Genomic DNA, 15,500 nt, shown 5'->3' with positions numbered 1-15,500 from the left:
ACTCTTTTTTTCACTTACTTTACTGTAGAGCTTTTTACCATTGACACTCTGTAGCACCACTTACATATACAAGCTGCATAGATCTCCTTATTCCAGACCCTAAGCCTAACCTTCTAAAAATAAACTTATTCGATAAGCTTTCAATGGTTACATACTTCTAGGAAACATTTCAGCTTCTCTGCAAAAAGAATTCACATACTGAGTTAGATAATTCCTCTGCAAACATTACAATATAAAATATGGGTCTCAATTAGTTGAAAAGCTAAAAGAATTTCATTCAACATTTCTTAGGAGGAGCTACAAGTATTGAAGGGTACTTAGGGCACTCACAACACACCTTCACATCTGGGCAGAGGATGATTCCAATTACGGCTAACACCATGAAGACAAGTCAGAGCAGAATTTCCAATTAATGTGTAGCCAGGAAAACACTCAAATGAAATAGTTTGTCCCACAGTAAAATCAGTCCCGATAACAAAACCATTACGAAATGGTCGAGGATCAGGACAGCTTTGTAGTTGATATGCTGAAATAGATAACAATAATAGAGAAAATAACTATTTTTTAATTCATTTTAGGTTTTCCAAAATAAAAACAAAATACAAACAAACAAACAAAAAAGTACACTTTTGATGAGAATAAAAACAAAACAAAAGTACGCAACCAGAGACATTTTACATGCCTTAATTTCATTCATAGTGAGACTCAAAATTGTTGGAAATAAGCATAAAATGTATTTACATTTCCAAGATTGAAAGCGTAAAGCAAATAAACAAAATAACAAGCTACCTTACAATTATTTGGAACAGAGTATCTGAGAAGGTAAAAGTGAAACTAGCCTCTTAATTTTACCTTTTTAATTTTCATAAGTACAGAATTAATGCTCTTATATCCCTAAAACCACAGGACACTGGCTACAAATTGCTTCCAAGTACTCCTCAATCAAAAAAGGTTCAAGCTCCTGAGAATTAAAATTAAGAAGCTGTAGAAGAGTCTTGAAATTAGAAGGAGGGAAAAAACTAACAGGTACAGAAAATTGATGTGTTACCATGGGAGGGATGAGGACAAAAGTCAATACATCTCTAAAAAAGAGCGGGAGAAAGATAAATAGCAGAATTGCAATAAACAACAAAGGAAAATCAAGTACTCAGCATTGAATATTTAGTAATTTGTCCAGAATTAAGGTACAGACGGAGAGCCAAACTAAGAAGCATGCACACCAATACAGAAGTCTAAAACTCAAGATGTGAGGGCATAGAGCAGCAGCATTCCTAAAGCTGAGAAAGGAAAGCTTCCAGGTGGGAGAATGGCATTATTGCCAATCACTTTTAGGTTTCTAATACAGAAAAAATATTATCGGGTGCGGGGGAGGAGGGGGGGGGGGGGGGGGGCGGAGTAATAAAAATAAAAATAAATAATTATAATAATAATAAAAAAGAACAGCAGAAAACTCATAGGTTGAAATTCAAACTCTCTATCATAAATGTAATGCTGAGCTTCTTCTACAACATTCTTACCAGGAAAACTACTGTGAGCAGGAAATTTTAAGTACAATTTGAGAAACTAGCAGTAACAGAATACCCAAATATATTTCAATAAACTGGATCAATAAATCACTGAGAGGACCTGTAGAAACACAACTTTTAATGTAGGGAATTCTTTTTTCTTAGAACAAGAAACTTGAAATTCCTTAAGAAAAAATTTAGGTAACTTAGTTTTCAACAAACTTGGTACTCGATCCTTATTCATCAGAAGGACAGTTCATAACAGAAGTCATATGCAGTTTGATTGTCAAATAAGCCAAGCATAGAAATATATATATGTTTTTTTCCTTGAAAGCGAATGTACTAAAATGAGGTAGTGTAGATAACTAATAATTAGCAGTTTGTGAATTCTTACCACTTTACAAGAAGCAAAAAATATTCTACAATTCGAAATAAATAAAATAATAATCATAAAAATTTAAAAAGCAACTGTGTAGTGTTTCAGAAAAGCAGACGTGACTAAGTAGGCTGTGTTTTCAAAAAATTGTAAAATTTTAGCAGGCAAAATTTAAATAGGATGCAACAAAGACTTTTCTGGATATATGGATGCCATACTGAGAGAAACTCAGTATAATTCTTTTGTCTTTATAGCTGAAGATAGTGTAGAGATTTCCAGACAAGATACAGTGCCTCTATGATGAAGGTCAAAGACACTAGATCAGTCTGAAGTAAGTACAAAAGTATTACACTAAATAGATAAGGCAGAGGACCAGAAGCAAGTAGAGTTAAACCAGAAATGCCACTGACCCAAGGTTTATGTCCTATCAAGATCTGTCCTATCAGATCATGGTTCCCCACTGCAAATGACATCTATAAGTACTTCAGAAGGAAACTTTGCAATTATGAGGTCAGTGAGTCTGACTTATATGGTAGGATGGGAGTGCAATAATAAAAATTTCCTATAACAAGTAATAGCTTCACAGGGCATATGGCTAAACATGATTTCTTGATAAAGAGAAAGCAGAGTTCTGTAAAAAAATTATGGAGAGGATATGAACAAAGTTCTAAAAAAAAAACAAAACCAAGAAGGTAAGAATAAGTCTGAATACAGATAAGTTGTCAAATTCTCGAGTAACACAATTAGCAACCTAAAAATACGTGTGGATGCTGGGAGAGTACAAATGCAATGGATCACTGAAACTAGCTATGTTTCCATGCTACTAAGTAATATATATATTTTTTCCAGTCGATGATACCATAACAGGTTAGATGGATCATGTCTGATACAAATGATTCTGCTTATACTTTCGCAGGAAACATGAAGAGGAAAGATAAACCTGTCTGTAATTTTACTTATTTTTCTCAGAAGAATTTAAAGGTTCTATTATGAATTATCAAAGATTTTGTAGTGAGCAATCTTGATGACAGGTCTTATGAGGAACAGCTAAAGGGATTGTTTCATCTGGAGAAGACAAAGCTTGGAAGAGACCTTTTTGTCCTCTACAACCACACAAAAAGAGGTTGTGGTAAGGTAGGGGTCAACCTCTACTCCTGCATAACTAGTGATAGAATGAGAGGTAATGATCTCAGGTTGCACCAGGGCAGGTTCAGGTTGGATATTAGGAAAAAAATTCTCTGAAAGAGTGGTCAGGCACTGGAACAGGCTGCCAAGGGAAGTTGCTTGAGTCACCATCCCTGGATATATTCAATAAACATTTAGATGTGGCACTAAGAAACATGATTAGTAGGCAATTTTAGTGATAGGTGGGCAGTTAACTAAATAAGGATGGAGGTCTACTCCAACATTAATGATTTTCTGATTCTCTGCTTCTATGATCTTGGTGATCTTTTCCAAGTCACTGACTTCTTATTATAGAACTAGAAATGTACACGCAATGCAAAATTTGCAAAGCAGAATGCTTCCAATTGTAACTGTTTGATAGAAACAATTTTCTCTTGCATGATAAAAATCACTGAGAGGAATTTTATTGGAATTACCTGCTGACAAATAGCAGCATGTGTAAAATGACTGCTGTCAGTATTAATAGCAGTAATCTTTTACTGCTACTGTGGGTAGATTTTGAAGTTCTCTTTTGACTACAAATTATATAATATTTCATATAGAAGTGAATAAAATCTTACCAAGCAGTTTAGTTCAAAATTTATTTTTGCTTTAAAAGCCAGCTGTTTTTGCAGTGTCTCTCTTCCAGAATGTAACATGACTTCAAATCAATTTAGACTTGTTTCTCTTGAAAGCGTTGTAACAAAATGCCATAAATAAAATCTCATAAAATCATCTTTTTATGGTATTCACATCATGAAAACAAAATGGTTGAAACTATGCACTTGGCCTTTTTCTGTGAATAGTGGTGATACAGTTCCTTTTAAATGAATGAACAATTATATAAATAGAACTATGATCTGTTCACTAGTTCAGAATTTTCCGTTTGGGAGCAACAAAGAAGCTTCCAGTGAAACTACCAGCTAGGAAATTAAATGGATTAGGAGGTTTTTGGGTTAACATTACTCTGTCCAAACCTATCAAGAGAAATAAAACATTTAGAAATTTTTCTTCTCAAGCCAAGGTACAAAATTGAGGTCTCCATAAAATTATAAAGATCTAACATCATAGATGCTTATTTTATAAATCCTTGTAATGTAAATTAATATGCCAATAATCTGTTTGCATGCACATTAACTTACTTTTTAAAGAGAATACACAATTATTATTTTCTTTTTCATTGTTACTTTTATTTAATGATTAACTCTCATGCCTGGCAAATCAAGAAGCAGTCTTCAACAGCCACCCCGTTTTTACATATGAATATCAAACTCTTACCTTGATACACAATATGAAAACCTTGCTTGTTCTGTGAGTAATCACTGTGAAAATATAAGCTAGTTTCATGAGTTGTGCTGAACAGATATGCTGGCAGCTGAGGGCCACTTAGTCTCCCAATAACAGTACTAGTTTCTGTAGATCCACTTCTGACTTCTAAGTAATCATGTATGGTCTCCGTTGAGAAATTCACAAATTGTAAATGAACACCTAAAAATATGTCAGAAAGTAGAAGGCATTAATTTCAATACCAGGGAAGGGAAATACTGTATGTATGCTTTAGACTGATAATATCAGAAAACAATGTCATTAGTGGAAATTCATGTTATGCTCCCAGGTGTAATTCATGGATTTCAGAGTGAGGCATTCTATCTTCTCATACCTTACTAATTATAACATGTTAACAAGGTAATGCAAACCTGGTCTAGGGCACTATAAGATAATTATATTCTCCTTTTAGAATACTAAGCTATTTATTAATGAAAAATATTTGAATGACAACTCAGTCACTGGTAACAGCCAACACATGAGGAAAAAATCCTTTTTCACAAACAAAAATTTTCTTTTATAACAAGCTTATCCACCTAGCTAAACAAGAGAAGCCAGTTGATGCAACCATTAAAGATTTCAGCAAAACTTTTGATACCCTTTTCACAGGATTCTTTTAGACAAAACATCCAGCATACAGCTAGAAAAATACATAATATGACAGGTGAATAATTGATGGATCAGGCTTCACAGAATCACAGAATCACAGAATGACTCGGGTTGGAAGGGACCTCAAGGATCATGTAGTTCCAACCCCCCTGCCTAGCAGGGCCACCAAACATACGCCTATACTAGATCAGGTTGCCCAGGGCCCTGTCCAACCTGGTCTTGAACACCTCCAAGGACAGGGCATCCACAACCTCCCTGGGCAGCCTGTTCCAGGGCCTAACCACTCTCCTAGTGAAGAACTTCCCCCTAACATCCAACCTAAATCTTCCCTCTTTTAACTTAAAACCATTTCCCCTAGTCCTGCTATTGTCAGCCCTTTGCTTAAAGGGTTACTGTAAATGTGGTTACATCAGGCTGGCTGTAAGTCACTAATGAGGTACCACAGTTTTCCATTTTGGGTCCCATTCTTTTCTATTTTCTTATAAATGAACTAGATGCATACTAAATATGTTTGCAGACATTATAAAATTAGGAGGAGCTGTTGAATCCCATGGAGGTAGAAAGCCATTGCTAAGAGCTATTGAGAAGAGAGTTGGGCAATCATCAACCACGTGTAATTTAACAAAAGCAAGTACCAGATTCTGCATCTTGGATGGGGCAACCCTAAATACATGTATAGATGGGAAAGAGAAGCTTGAGAACAGCCAAATGGAATGGGATCTGGTTGATTGTAAGTTGAGTCTGCATCAACAGTATGTCCTGGCGACCGAAAGGGCCAATTGTACCATGTTACACATTAGTCAAGGCAATACTAGTGGGCTGAGAGAAAGGATTGCCCTGCTTTGCTCTGATGCAGCCTCATCTTAACCACTGTGTGCACATTACATTACAATATAAGATTACATTACAATACAAGATGGACATGGAAAGATTGGAGAGTATCCAAAGGAGGGAAACAAAGATGATGAAGGATCTGGGGTGGAAGAGAGATCACATTGTTTGTTTAGCCTAGAGAAGATGAGACAGGAGAGGTTTCATGATGGCCTATAATGTCCTCACAAGAGGAGTGGAGATGAAGGTGCTGATTTCTACTCTCGGGTGACAGTGACAGAACTTGAAATAACAGCATAGAGCTGTGTCAGGAAGGGTCAAGTTGGGCATTAGGATAAGGTTATTCACCAGGTGGTGGTCAGGCAATGGAAAAGGCACCCCAGGCCAGTGGTCACAGTACCAACCTGCTGGAATTCAGTAAGAGTTGGGAAAGTGCTCCTTCAAATACAGTTCAATTTTTAGGTGGCTTTCTGTGGAGCCACAAGTTGGACTTGGTAATTCCTGTGTGTTCCTTCTAATTCAATATCTATGATTCAACAATTTTATCAATAGGACAAATTTCAATTCTGAATGTTAACTGCATTCCATTTAGTTTTCAAAACCTAATTTTTTTCAATAGTTAGGATTTTTAAAAATTATTTTAATATATTTTTAATATTTTTTTCCTGTTTTTAATTACATAAAACAGTATTTGTTTCTATTAAAATAAAATATGGCTTTTGTGTATATGTGTGGGTGTGGGTGTGACATATGAAGTGCTTGAATTCTACCCATGAGGCATTTGCATTTTAGTGGTATATAAACTGATCTCTCCCACTTTACAAAGAAGAAAATGTTTAGTTTAGATACATATATATTATAAGACACAGTAAATATTAAGCATATAATTCAGATTACATATATTATTTTAGGGTCTCAAAAGTGTAAATGAGTAGTTGTAATGTTCATTAAGCACTCCATGGTTTATACATATTTCTAAATAAAATACGGCAAAGTGGTGCTAGTGTTTTGTCTGAAGTTAGTGCAACTATGAGCTGATAATATGGTAATTTTCCTAGAAAAATGACTGAACTCCACTGGTGTTTCTGAAAAAGACAAGCAACATGATTTTATATACCACTGAAAGGAAATCATATAATGTCAAATTAACTATTGAAAACTCATGAATAATTTAATAACTCGTGAACAGTAATAGCTAGTGTTTGTCTCTGCCTTTTAGAGCTTTCTCCTCAGACACCAGGGAAAGCCTATGAAACCTTAATAATTTATGTCCTTCTTTCCATGAAGATAATCTACATGCAATAAGAAAGTTTCTGCTTAAAAATGTAATTATTTGATTTTGCCAACCTTCCAAAACCTTACAAATTCTCCTTACTATACAGAAATTAGGACCAGAGGGAATAGTTTCAAGCTACGGCAGGGCAGATTCAAGCTGGACATTAGGAAGTATTACTTCTCAGAAAGGGTGGTCAGGCACTGGAATGGACTGTCCAGGGAGGTGGAGTCACTGACCCTAAGGGTGTTCAAGGAAAGACTGGATGTTGTGTTGAGGGACATGGTTTAGTGGGAGCTATTGGTAACAGGTGAACGGTTGGACTGGATGATCTTTTAGCTCTTTTCCAACCCTGGTGATTCATTGATTCTATGAAATTCCAAGAGACAGAATAGCATCCTTCAGTAGTTGAAGGGTGCACACAAAAAAGCCGTGGAGGGGCTTTTTATAAGGTCATGTAATGTAAGGAAGAGGCAAAATGGTTTTAAAATGGAAGAGAGTAGATTTAGAAATTTATTAGGAAGAAATTCTTTACTGTGAGGGTGGTGATACACTGGAACAGGTTGTCCAGTGAGGTTGTGGATGCCACCTTCCTGGAAGCATTTTAGGACAGGTTGGGAGGGATTTTGAGAAACCTGGTATAGAGGAAAGTGTCCCTGACTATAGGAGTGGAACTGGAACTAGATGATCTTAAAGATTTTTTTCCAACTCAAACCATTCTATGATTCTACGATTCCGTGATATTCAGACTTTGCTGTTTCTCTATCCATAATATTTATAGACCTAGTGTCTTATATAATTCCTTGAACAAAATTTGTCCAGAGTTTAAGCTGTCATTGTTTAATAACAGCAAACTCATGCTAACTGACATTTTTTCCTCTTTCATTTACTATAATACAGGGAAGCTCTAAAATTTTGCCCATCAATCCACTGTACGTTTTTGTCTCTTTCTGCAAATTCCTGAGCAACCTCAACGTTCCTAAATATTTATCCATTATTCAGTCTTCCTTGATTCCATTTGTCAAACAAATTTATTTATTTATTTATTTATTTATTTATTTATTTATTTATTTATTTCCCAGGATAAACACTCATGATGTGTTAAAACATATACATATACTGTGTTTTGAATCTATGAACCATACTAAACAAAAACCTATTTAGGTCATGAGCAAACACATACCAAAACCAATTGGCAACTTTATTGTCCATGTGCAATCCAAACTACTAGGATAGTTGCCAGGAAACCCAGGGCTCAGGATCACTCCACTGAAGTCTGACATGCCACCACCACATTGTGCTGCCAAAAAAAAAAAAAGCAAAAATGACATTATTCACTAAAAATTCTAGCAGACCACTGAGGATCCTTTCATGGTTAATAATGTAACACCTGGATTTGTATTTCAAATGATATATGAACATTTGTTTACCACTAAATATCTATTACAGAGTAATTTACAAGTGATACTTAAAAAATACATATTTCTCTTTATCTGAATTGACTGGCTTGGATTTGAGTTACACGTGCTTAGAAAGAGGAGAGGCATTCACTCTGCATTCTTCGTTTATAATTTAATAACAATTTAATAATGTTTTTCATTTATTATGAGATCTGTAGGATCTTGCTTCTTATAGACTGAAGATTGTAAATATGAATAATTTTTTTTATGAGGGAGCCCAAACAAAAGGCCATTTCAACTCAGTGAAAAAGAATGCAAAAAAAAGTTTTATATCTGACATATTTATTCATCACCTAAAGAGATGAATGTAGTGCATATCAGATACTTCAGGTTTCTGGCAGGCTTCCAGTGCTTCTCTCAACAATATTAATATAGTCTTCTATACAGCTTGATTTGAATGACAGAGTGTCTTGTTAAATAGGACACACATGCCTCATGGTGCATTCATCAGAGATGATAACGTTATGTTATTTTTATTTTAGCATTTTCTGTAGTACTCTTCACTCTACTGTGGAAATTATTCATAAATAAATGAACCACGTTTGTAAGGGTTTCTGGAGGTCTCATAACTAATACAGGAAACAGTGACTAGTGCATATGTTGCTCTTTCTTCTTCTGACTGAGCATTCCAGAGAAGTTCTGCCAATTCTGCAGTATACTGAAAAAATCTTCATCTCAATCTGATCTCTTGCACTTTAAAATAAGTTCTCTTTTTTTTTTTTTTTTCCCACTTATTCATCTCTCTAGAGTTTTCATTCTGACATGTTTAAGAAGTTTTATGTATGACGAACATACCTAAGCATATTGGAATTGGATAATTCCATCTTCTTACTGGTCCAGGCATACAAGTGATATGTGAATGTCCCTAAAACAACACAACATTTGCTGATTTGCATAATAAAGAGTATATAACATATGCAACATGATTTGTATTCCAATAATACAAATTAGTAATTAAAAAAGGATAGATTTTAAAAGGTAGAAAATGTAGACTGTATGCTGTGAATTTTATCAAACTTTCAAGATAATAGAGCAGAATGTAATCCTAACCAAGGGACAGTTAGCCAATTAGAAAATTGTATTTATTCTCTTAATATTGTTTCTAACAGTCTACACATGAATTTCACAACTCCAGCTTTAGTTTAAGTCAAGATTTTAGAAAATAAAGATCTCATTGAAATGATGTTCACATAGAATTGATCTGCTTAATTTGTGGAATATGAAAAAAATATACTAACTATACACAGTAGATACAACGGGCTTAAAATTTTAAATTCATAATAAATGATTCTGTGACTTTGTATTCTAAATTTCAGATTTAACTGCAACTCTGAAATAGCTAAAGTAGCCAAAAACTGAGATATTTAAGCAAAGTCTTCACAACAGAGTGTCTCTTTGCAACAGAGTAGATGCTACAATTTCAAGGCAATCTGTTACAGACTTGGTAAAAAAAATCCACCAGAATAAACCACTACATTTACTATTCATCAGCATCATGTAACTGTGATTGTATTCCAGGGACAGCAAAATAAAATGAAATTTCCTAAGAGAAAACAGTACTGGGGATTTCTTGCAAAATCACAAAGTGCACAAATAAAGATGATTCAGCACGAAAAATTTTTAAAAGTAATTAATTAATTAACCAATTAATTAAAAAATCAGTAGCATTTTATCTTGTCTGCTTAATGTTCATATGAAAAATAGTTATTAATTTGAATGTTAAATCTCCCTATTAGTTCAAATCTGTAACATCTGAGGGAATCAAGTATCTGTAAAACATCAAGAGTAATAACAAGTAGTTTATTACTGTGCAAACCATTTACTTCCTCTCCTAGAATAAAATTAAACACACTTTCTTCATGGATACAAGGTGGCATATCTGCTCATTTCTAGAATAAGCAAATAAAATAAGTGAATAAATGTAGTAATGAAGTCTCACTCTACATGACAGAAAAACAATATGGAAGGAGGAGTATTTTCATATGTGTTTGTCTAGTCTATACTCCAGTGCTCTTTGTATTTTTTAATTTCAGAAATGTACTGTGGATTGCCTGCTCATGTTTGTATCAAAGTCTGGAAACAAAACAAGGATGCAAAACAAAACAAACAAACAAACAAAAAAACAAACAAGAAAAAAAGGTCACAAAACAAAACAAAATCAACAAAAATTAACAAAACAAACAAAAAAATGACATTTCTCAGGAAACAAAAAAGTTAGATTCCAATGATCATTTTCACAGCTTCATTTTCCTATTGTCCGCTTTTTATATTGTCCATCAACTTAATTTGTGAATACTCAGAGCTCAGCTATAAATACTAAACACACAATCAGTAATAGATAAGCTGTAATCATTAAAGAAGAAACACAGGACAACAGACTCTTGTCAGAAAAATTGAATGTTTGAAATTTAAAATTTTATAGAAATATCTGTATGTCTTGGAAATTAATTGTGTAATCAATGTTCAGTATCCACTTGATATTGACAGACTTAACCATAATCACATCGAAGAACTAAAAGGTACCATCTGAAATTGGAAACTTCGCTCACCTGAAGGGAGTAACCTTGATCACACTGGAAAGAAACCACATCTCCAACCATGTATCTGTCTCCAATTTTGATCCCATTGCTTGGTGCCTGTGGTTCAGGACAAGAGTCCAAACCTATAGCTGTGAAAAATTGAAAAGTTCAGACATTTTAAGTACCATAGAATCTGACAATAGATTCACACTGAACATCTTTGGCACAGCATACTGATATTTTAGGAAGTACTTCTATATAAGCAATCTATACTAGACTAATATTTTGGAAAAAAATGTTATAAAGGGAGGAAAGCTTCCTTATTTCTAACCAAAGAAAAGAAACATTTTCCAATGATTTGCAGTCTAAATGCAATCTATAAATTTCTCTTCTTCACTGGCTCACTCATTCCTACCTCTGTTCTCAGAACTGATCATAGCCTACCTAACTTAAATTGGCAGCACACACACTTTCATAGCATCTATTCCAGAAAACACTGACCAACACTACACTGAGTGCAATATTGTAGAATAAGCATTACATCAAAATTTTAATTCATTTTAAACAAATAATTGAATGTTATGGAAATTATGTATAAAGTAATGAAAGAAATTGATATTAAAAACAAAACAAAACAAAACAAACAAAAAAAACCTACTTATATTCATAAAGAATAATTACGTAATTAATGAAACTTCACCTGGTGAACTGAATATCAAATTAAGATATATAGGGGCACAGAATGCATAAAATCTATGTTAGGATATATAATAAAAATCTGTAATTTCCACCAACAAGTGAAAACACAGCAGAAAAGCAATTATTCATGGAATCACTATTAAGTTTTTGAATATGATCTCTGTGACAAAAGAAATGGCAAGAGATAGATATTTCTCCTCAAATTGGTGTATACTTGAATATGTGAAATAGATTTGGAAGTAGACAATGCATTGAAAAAAATGTTTACAGCCAACTCACTTGTCAACTGCTTACCATTTAACTTCGATGAGATATTCACTAAGAACTATATACTACCTAACTCCTCTTATTGACTTCCACTAGTATCAGTTCCGAATGAAAAGCAACAATTGTGTGAAACACTGTCATTAAAATGTGATCATTATGTTTTATTTACTTTTTCTAAAAGCATAATCCAGACTTTTATGGCAGGAAACACTGTCAGAGATGATCAGAGGAAAGTTGCTATGCAAGTTAATGAATTATTTTCTGATCAGTGCATTTATGGTGAAATTTCAGTATAAAGACAAGAATTTTGTATAATTAGTTCTCAAATCCTGAGAAAAATCCTGACAAATCTGACTCTACAGTGCACAAATCTACAAGAGACAAAAGTTAAAGAGATACATAAATACCCTCTGTCAGCTTCCTTCCAAGCAGTGATGGGAAAGTATTGTTCCTCAACTACATCTCCTTTATCAAATTCATAATTCAGACCAATACAAAAATTCTACACATTATGTGGGGAAAAAAAAAGAGGGTTGAAAACAAAAGAACAAATTAAAACTCTAAGCATCCTTCAGTCTGCAGCAAATAGAGGTCGTGTCTTCCCTAGCTAGTAATAGGGAACAATAGCCAGGATCTGTGTAGTGAAACAGCTGGTGGCTAGAAGTCAAGATCCACATTAAATGCAAAATTTTATAATCTTTTCTTAGTCTGGTCCTATTTCCTCAGTGTCCATTACTGGTTTAAGGCACTGGCTGATTTGAAAAACACCTTTGCCTCCCTGGTGTGGCAAGGGTCACCAACCACTAGACCAGTCACATCCAGCCCTGCCTTGAATGCCTCCAGGGATAGGCCATCCACAACCTCTATGAGTAACCTGCCCCAGTGCGTCACCACCCAGAGTGAAAAACCTCCTTCTAATATCTAACCTGAATCTCCCCTGTTTGAGTTTAAAACCATTCCTCTTTGTCCTATCATTTTCAATCTATGTAAACAATCATTCTCCCTCCTGATTATGCACTCCCTACAAGTACTGGAAGGCCACAGTGAGGTCTCCACAGAGCCTTTTTTATTCCTCCAAGCTAAACAAGCCCAGCTGCCTCAACCTTTCTTCATAAGAGAAGTGCTCCAGCAATCTGATCATCTTAGTGGCCCTCCTCTGGATCCTTCCCAAGTGCTCTGCATCTTTCTTGTGTTTTACAAATTATAAACTCCTGTGTAGTTCAGCTGACAGGAACCCAGACTGCGTGTTCTGAAAACAAGCTTTAGTTCTACTATGAGACAGAGAATAGTAAAAAAGAATGCCTAACTCTTTATATGTTTTCCACATTTATTCTACAAAATAATTTAATCATTTTGGAATTTACAGTATGGGATTTTGTAAAAGTGTGTCTCTATTTTAAATTTCAAAACAATCTTGATAATATTTTCTATTTTTTATTTGGTTTGTAGTGTATTTGAAAGATTTTATGAAGTTTTTGTGGTCACTTAGTCCTATTTCATATTTGTCAGACCACAGACTTCAGTAATTACTATATGTGCACAATAACTTAAGAGCACATCTCTACAAAACATATTGTGTACCACAGAAAATTTTAATTCAGTTTACTCTGTCAGCAATTCAATATTTTTTCTCAGTATTTCTGCCCCTTCATCTGTTTCTAACAAGGATTACAGTTTTAGACATTGTTGTGAGATTTCCTTACTCCATTACAGAATTTGCGTTATTTTCTTAACTGCATATCTCTATCACTTGTACATGAAACATTAATTATTAATCTTGATAATTCACTGAGCTAATGGCTACCAAGTATCTACTGAGAGACATCAATATTCTTCCCTAAATCACATTTTTTTCCAGCTTATACTTTGATTTATTCACTCACAGAGAATATCGTGCATTTGTACACAAACTCTCACTCATACACACTATAAATGCATGCACACACCCATCATATCTACATCTGTTGACTTTGGCATGGAATGACACTTGTAACAATACACGGTAAATGCTTTCTTTATTTAGGGATGAGAACTGCATATTAGTAGTACACTACGTGCTTCAATTTTTTTGGACAGTATGAATACACATAGGCATTCTCACTTTCACTGGATTCAGATTTGTTTTACTTCATTTTCCTAAATTCCTATGTTTTTTGTTTGTTTGTTTTTTCCTCCAAGGTTGTAAGAAGCTGAGACAGTATCTGTATTTCAAGGAAACAGAACAATAAATATAACCTGTGATGAATGTTTAGACATGGAAAGAAGCATTTTTGCAAGGCTGTGTTCTCTGACAGGCTAATCAGATCAGAGTATGGGATCTGCATACTGTAAAACTGACAAGAATTAACTATGAAACAATTATGCAGATCAGACTGCAGAGGAAATATAAGCAGAGGGAATTGCATAGCCTGGTAACAATAAAATTCTAAGAAAACATCAGTGACTGTCAGAATGCCAGTTAGTATGATAACTCAATCTCTTTCAGATAGCAACTTTGTTTATAACTGTAGTGTCTTCAGAAATGATAAAAACATTTGAAATAATTCTCCTGATTTATCATATACTTCAATGTCATTATATGTAGTGAGTATTTTATTGTAGTGGTCATAATATCCAGATTATGATAGTAGTAGGATCTGCAGGGACAGTTGCTCTGAGGAGTGGTTAGTGGCTGCCCTGGGCCAGACACAGTTGGATCCAAAGGGCTCCGCTGCAGAGTACAGTTGAGCCTACCAGAGAAGTTTGCGGGGTATGCAGTTACTCCTGCTATATGTCTGAGGATGTGAAAATGAAAGTTGAAAAGAAGATGAACAAAACATCCCAGTTCATGCAGGTTCAGATTTTACCTATGTAATTAAATGACAATTTTGCCACTGGAATTGAAGCAACTGTATGTAGCTCATAATGCATAATAAGAGAGAATATTCTTTTTTACCACTTAGGTCTGGAACTGAAAAGCACTCTTAATTAATTCAACATCTCTACATTACCTGTATACTCAAGATGAAAGCCAGCAGCAGATACACTGATATCAGACTGAAAGTTTAGGTACAGGTTATTTGATGTGCTGTTTAGAAGTGGAGGTATAGTTGTTCCTGAAAAGAGAAAGAAAAATATTACTGAAATGCAGAGAAATTAACTACATGATGAAATGTGTGTCAGTGTACAAAAAGACAAAGGGTGAAGGGGAAGGAGAAGATAGGAGAGAGGGAAATGTTATAAAACCAATTCTATCATATTTTGTCATAGAATCACAAAATCATAGACTTGCATATGTTGGAACAGACACTTAAATATCATAGAATGACTTGGGTTGGAAGCAACCTCAAAAATTATCTAGTTCCAAACTCACTGTCACAGGCAGGGTTGCCAAAATCATCTAATCCAACTTCATTTGCTTTGGCCTGAACATCTTTCATTAGATCATGTTGCTCAAAGCACTGTCATCATGCATGATTGTCAAATACCTGT

The 15,500-nt window shown here is 34.5% G+C and overlaps 1 protein-coding gene across 3 annotated transcripts in view; it reads right to left on the bottom strand.

Annotated features, from left to right (window-relative positions):
* The window catches only part of CSMD3 (CUB and Sushi multiple domains 3), a 468,617-nt gene that overhangs the window by 86,586 nt on the left and 366,531 nt on the right, over positions 1 to 15,500 (bottom strand). For all 3 annotated transcript variants that reach the window (XM_015856172.3, XM_015856173.3, XM_085537054.1), the window contains 6 exons: positions 15,020 to 15,124; positions 11,094 to 11,212; positions 9,340 to 9,409; positions 8,268 to 8,384; positions 4,324 to 4,533; positions 338 to 526 (listed from right to left, as the gene is read on the bottom strand). In XM_015856172.3, coding sequence (XP_015711658.2) covers positions 338 to 526; positions 4,324 to 4,533; positions 8,268 to 8,384; positions 9,340 to 9,409; positions 11,094 to 11,212; positions 15,020 to 15,124 — 810 coding nt within the window. The remainder of the gene's footprint in view (positions 1 to 337; positions 527 to 4,323; positions 4,534 to 8,267; positions 8,385 to 9,339; positions 9,410 to 11,093; positions 11,213 to 15,019; positions 15,125 to 15,500) is intronic.

This window comes from Coturnix japonica, chromosome 2, assembly GCF_054131305.1.
Source record: "Coturnix japonica strain WE chromosome 2, WE-NBRP24, whole genome shotgun sequence".
Lineage (NCBI taxonomy): Eukaryota > Metazoa > Chordata > Aves > Galliformes > Phasianidae > Coturnix > Coturnix japonica.
This window is presented reverse-complemented; position numbering and strand designations above follow the sequence as displayed.